We start from the raw sequence: 5,634 nt of genomic DNA on the forward strand, positions 1-5,634 counted from the left end.
GAAGGGGCTGACCCCACGTCCTCTCTAAGACATGGGTAAGACTCAGTTTTTAAAACTGGTGGCAAAGTCTCCATTTTATTTTTTTTTTTTTTATTGTCTACCTATGTTAGACGTTTTTTAAAGTGACACCTTGAAAGATTTTTGCTCAATAAAACCCTAGGAATCTAAGATAGCCGTGTGTAGAAAGAAGGAAATTGTTTATTTGAAACTTCCAGTCCTAGCAGATATTTCTACCATCTACTTATTCCCTATAACCTACTCATCCTGTCAGAAACAGGCATCAGTTTATTGCAAATCTTTAACTCTTATTAATTGGATATTTTTACAGGACTGATCTCACCTCCCGCTTAAAGTGAAGGAACTGATGGAGTAAGTTGCAGGGAAAGGCACTGCTCGTGTGTATGGGTATCTCCAGACGGAGGATATTTAACTGACTGATTTGCCTCAGCACTCAGTGTATAAACTGGTTATAGTTGAACAGCTTCTTTTCTCTGCCTGTCTCTCAAAGGATCTCCGCTTGGCCTTTGAGACAGAAGAGGGAGGAGTTGTGTGTGTTAGTGTTTAGCCTCTCTGTAGGTGATCACTTCTTCACTTACTCCACTGCTGAGAATTGTGCCTTCCTTTCTATTAATCTTGGATGACTTACTAAAGCCAGCTTTTTCCAAAAAAGGTGTTTAAATTCAAGGTGTTCAGACAGGGCATTTTTTTTTGGCTACTCAACTGAGAAATGGGAGCTGCTGGCTGCTTGACACTTTTGATAACATCTGCTAAGCTATCATGGAAAAGAGCACTAAAGACCCAGCTAAGGAACAGTTTGGGATTGGATAACTAAAGCTTCATTGACCTACCTCTGCTGACAACCAAGACTGTTTCATAGGCAGGAGATATGAAGAGACCAAGTACAGAACAGAGAAAGGTGTTTGTGGGGAAAGACAAAAGCACTTTGCATCTTTGCTAAATTAGATTTTTTTAGGTTTCAGGCTTTTCTTTTGGTGTGCTTTAATCTTGGACATGCACAAATTTGCACAGATGCCTATGCCTTTTATCAGGAGAGTTTAATTGGAGATTCTTGCCTCTGGACTATGCCAGGAAAGTGGCTGTGATGGCAGCTAGCAGTATAACTTGTATGTGTTACAGTTAGGGGAGGGCCTTGGTGGAGAAGGTCAGAGCAGGGTTAGACTGCTGACCTTTGAGAGAGTATGTACCTGTGTCCTTCCTTCACAGAAATCCAGATGCAATAATGCAGGTGAGAACATAGGTTCATACTGTCATGCCCATGCTGTTTTCCAACAACCCCTGTGGTGCAGCTGCCTCCTGAATTAGTTGGGATAACAAGAACAGACTGATGTCTGAATGTCTGTGTTTTCAAGGAAACAGGGCATTTATAAGTTTAAGCAAATTAAAACTGTGCCACTGTCTTTTGTGTATTTATTTTTCTATGGGAAATGGATTTGTCTGTATTTATAAGTATAATTTTCCTAAGGAGTAATACTTTTTCTGGAAAGAAAAAGTAGCAATACTGTAAACAGGGCTTTTCTCAGATGTGTCTTCTTCCAGAGCTAAGGTAGACATATTAATATTTTCTAATGTGACAATTTTTCTGGCTTAATATTTTGGAATTTCATAGTATTGGAGAAATTATTTGCCTCTCCTCTTTGCCACTGGCACTTGAAATGTTGTTAGTAATTAAGACCGTTATTTTATTCCACAATGTTCTATTTTGTGTCCATAAGCAGTCAGAGGGCATTGTAATTAAGTTCAATTAAATGCAGGATCAATTTATTTAGGCTGCTGCATTATAGTTTTCCATTTGCCTGTGATAAGGAACTAATGAAATATTTAAAGATCTCAGTGAAAGCAGAATAATATGAGTCAACCAAAAATGGTCTTTCAACATGAAGACTAAAAGATTCATTAATAAGCGAGAGGCATAAAAGCTCACAGAAACTGGAACAGGGCTGTGACCCAGAAGAGCTCAGACTGCAGAGCTTAAAAATTGTGTAACCTTCTTCCACTGGTCATTGGTTTGGGCTTTTACCTGTGGTAATTAACACCTCCTCCTTTCTGAAATTATGCTTGTCATTACAGCAGCAGCTCCAAGTGCTAGCTGTGATTTCGCCATCCCCACATCCATACTGTGCAAACACAGGAGACAATTCATTCTTCATCTAAAACAACACTGGAAGCAGTGTGGTCCTGAGTCAAACATGGCTGAAGTGCCTGGAGCAGGATCACACAAAGAGCCTTGAACCAAGGCTCAGAAGTGAAGCCAGAGGTCATGTCTGTTGCCTCCTGGACATCAGATTGTTTAGCTTAGAATCAGAATGATAAAGTCATTAAAGAGGCCACCTATCTTCCTAGAGCACATTGCAATTGTCCATTTTTTATGCATAATACCTGAAGAACTTTTTGATTACAAGACTACTCATTTACTGCCCTTCACACAATAAGTTATGGATTTGGCAGCCTTTCTACTGCCTTTCACAACAAAGAAAGTTAATAATAGGAATCACAGCAGACTGATTCAGGACATTGACATGTTCTGTCAGACAGGACTTCTGATGTTTAATTAGCTGGGAAAATATGCTGGATACCCTCTCTGGAGTTCGCTCATTTGGTGACCTTGACAAGAAATATACAGGGCACAATCTGCCATGTACAGCTTAAAGCACTCTCACCACGTGTCAGAGCAGTTGTACACCAGAGCGCAGGGAAACAGCAGCAGTTCATAGTCATGTTCAGATTTTGAACTGCCCAATTTAACTGACTTACTATCATTCCTTAAAAGAAAGCCTGCTATATTATGTGGCTGAAATTTTCAGAGGAGTATTAAAAAGGCCTTCAAATAAATAAATAAATAAGCCACAAAAAAAAAAAACCATGACAAACCCACAACAACCAAGAACCAAGGGTGTTTATTTAGAGATGGGTTGGGGAATGTGCTAAAAAAACCTGTTAGTCTGTTGTATAAGGGTTTTTTTTTCCAGCAGAATCTAAACATATGCCCTCCAAATATTTGGGTGTATCTCCTTCAATACTATCTGAGAAAAGGTCGAAAACCATGAAGACAATTTTGTGCACTTTGTTCAGTTACATAGATCTGGGATTGTTTGCTAACAATAAGGTTCTTGGGATTTTGTAAAGTAAGACTTTACAACTCTATTATTTTATAAGGTAAGTGGGCATTGAACACCTTGATGTTCAAGACACATCCAAAAATAGGTCACCCTTGGGAAGAAGCCAGACCCCCAAACTCCTCATGTGAAAGCAGGTAGGAGGAGGGCACAGAAAACAGCCAGTCTTTCTAAAAGACCATACAGACTATTAATAGTCACAAAATGTTTCAAAAACTATTAAAGTTCCCTTTATTTCTGTTATGATCACTCTCTTTCAGGTCCGTGTCAGCCTGCTGAATTGGTGTGCTTGGTTTTTACGAATGAAAAAACCTGGGGAAAATATAAAGCCTCTCTCTTGCAAATATAGCTATCCCAAGGACCATCTGAGTGTAAGCAGCATGGAGATGAATGCCCTGCCTGGGCACCAGTCCAGCAATGGCAACACAATCTATAGATACCACGCGACAGATAATCCGTGCTGCCCCGACAAGAATGATCTGGATAGCAAGAGCAGAAAGCTTACCTGCCCCTTACCGGAAGATATTGAGTTTGTTCAAAAGAAAGCTTTAATGGATACTCTTCCAGTGATTGTGAAGATCCTGGAGGAAGTCCAGTTCATTGCAATGCGCTTCAGGAAACAAGATGAGGGTGAAGAGATCTGCAGTGAGTGGAAGTTTGCAGCTGCTGTCATAGACAGGTTATGTCTGGTTGCATTTACCCTTTTTGCCATCATTTGCACACTTACGATACTCATGTCTGCTCCAAATTTTATAGAAGCTGTTTCAAAGGATTTTGCATAAGGATTTCAAAGACGAGCATGATAATTTAAAAGCAAATATTGCCAGTAATTTTACTAGATAATTTAAATCGAGTAGAGAAGTGTACTTATATGTGCTAACATACACAGAAGGGGATGAAACTAATTTCAGGAGGTAATTTTTCCTGATGTTAGTAACTGTAGTTACTGAAGAGTAAACATATTGAACTCTATTACTTATTTCATAGAGTAGTACCATGTGTAATTATGCCATGACATGTGACAAATTATAGACTAGAATTCAAATCTACAATATATTTATTACAAGTTAACACTAGTATCAGTGTATTACTATGAATTTGTGAACTTTTAGATATTGTTAAAATTTAAATTAATCTTTACAGCATTTCGTTGTTTTCAGTGTTTTGTTGGCTTTGTGTGTTTTATCATTTTTATTTAGTGTGGTTGTGACATTCATTCCTCAGATATGACAGATGTATATCCACAGTCTTATGACGCTGTATGTTGTATTTACAGAAATAAACTATTATCATATTAGCTCTTACTAGTATAGTGACTGGACTATTTTCACAGTGCAAGTGTTAGCAGAATGTATTCTTCCCAGAATATTTTTTTTTTCTTTTTAAAATTAAGAAATGTTGATTGTGAGGTTGGGAAAAAAATCATTCTTCAGTTCAACAATCACTTACCATTAATGGTGCCTTCTTAGCTCTTCTGCTGCTTAACTGTTGCTGTCATCTTGAAACTCTGCTGAGTTTGAAACATTTCTGATCCCTTCAGACTTGGTTGCCAATGTAATATTAACTAACTCTGTATAATTAGGGCAAAAATCTCGGCACATAATTTGAAGAAAATTTGCAACTGATTTCACTTGGCTCAAATTTCCCATTTAGTCTATGCCGCTGAAGTAGTACTTTCTGAAAATCCCCCTTCCAACTTGGTGAGTACGGATTTTTTAAAAGCCATGTATAAAACACTTATTTTATTTTGCTAAGTTTTAATGTAGCAATGCTTGTTATCAATTGTGTGTCCTTAAATACTCTAATATAGTGTCTAGATTTATTAATAAAAAATGATCCAATTATTCCACTTCCCTGGAAGATAAGGGGGAAAAAACACTATTCTTAATAGCAGCTTCTTTTCACTCACTAGTATGGGTGGGAATGACACCTCTGTTGTTGTGCTTTTATTTTGCCTGCTAATCACAGCAGAAGTACAAAAGCATGTGGCCTGACGAAGATACCTTTCCTCTTCAGGCTAACACAGTACTTGTCTGAATATCCACTAAAAGAAAACAACAACCAATTATCTTCTCTATCTATCTGACTTTCAACATCTGTTCTCAAAATGAGCATTTCACATATATGCGTGATGAAATTCTTTCCATCATTACTATTGGAGAGAAAGAAGCAGATGATCGTGCTGTTACCCAAGGGACAGTATTTCCATCTAAAGGGTGATGGCTGAAGCTGATAGTTCTACAGACTGAAGGAATACGCAATTATTTCCTCTAGGATCAGGTGCTTGAGCTTTTCCTATTGTTCTTCATTATGTGGTGATGGCTCCTTTTAAGTAGAGACTTCCCTGTAATGAATGTTACCTCTGTAGCAGTAAAATTACATCATCTCACCAACAGATTTATTGCACTGCTTGGAGTTATGTTTGAATAAGCACCTAAAAGTTATTGAGGTTGTGACTTTAGTGACCTGTCCCGTATTTCATTTAGCTTTTGTGCTTCTT

At 38.0% G+C, this 5,634-nt stretch overlaps 1 protein-coding gene across 1 annotated transcript in view; it reads left to right on the forward strand.

The window, feature by feature from the left end:
* The window catches only part of LOC103779554 (neuronal acetylcholine receptor subunit alpha-7-like), a 44,318-nt gene extending 40,402 nt beyond the window's left edge, over positions 1 to 3,916 (forward strand). The window contains exon 9 of the mRNA XM_008947187.1: positions 3,395 to 3,916. Coding sequence (XP_008945435.1) covers positions 3,395 to 3,916 — 522 coding nt within the window. The remainder of the gene's footprint in view (positions 1 to 3,394) is intronic.
* The last annotated feature ends 1,718 nt before the right edge of the window (positions 3,917 to 5,634 follow it).

Source organism: Merops nubicus, unplaced genomic scaffold (assembly GCF_000691845.1).
Source record: "Merops nubicus isolate BGI_N331 unplaced genomic scaffold, ASM69184v1 scaffold11179, whole genome shotgun sequence".
NCBI classification, from domain to species: Eukaryota; Metazoa; Chordata; class Aves; order Coraciiformes; family Meropidae; genus Merops; species Merops nubicus.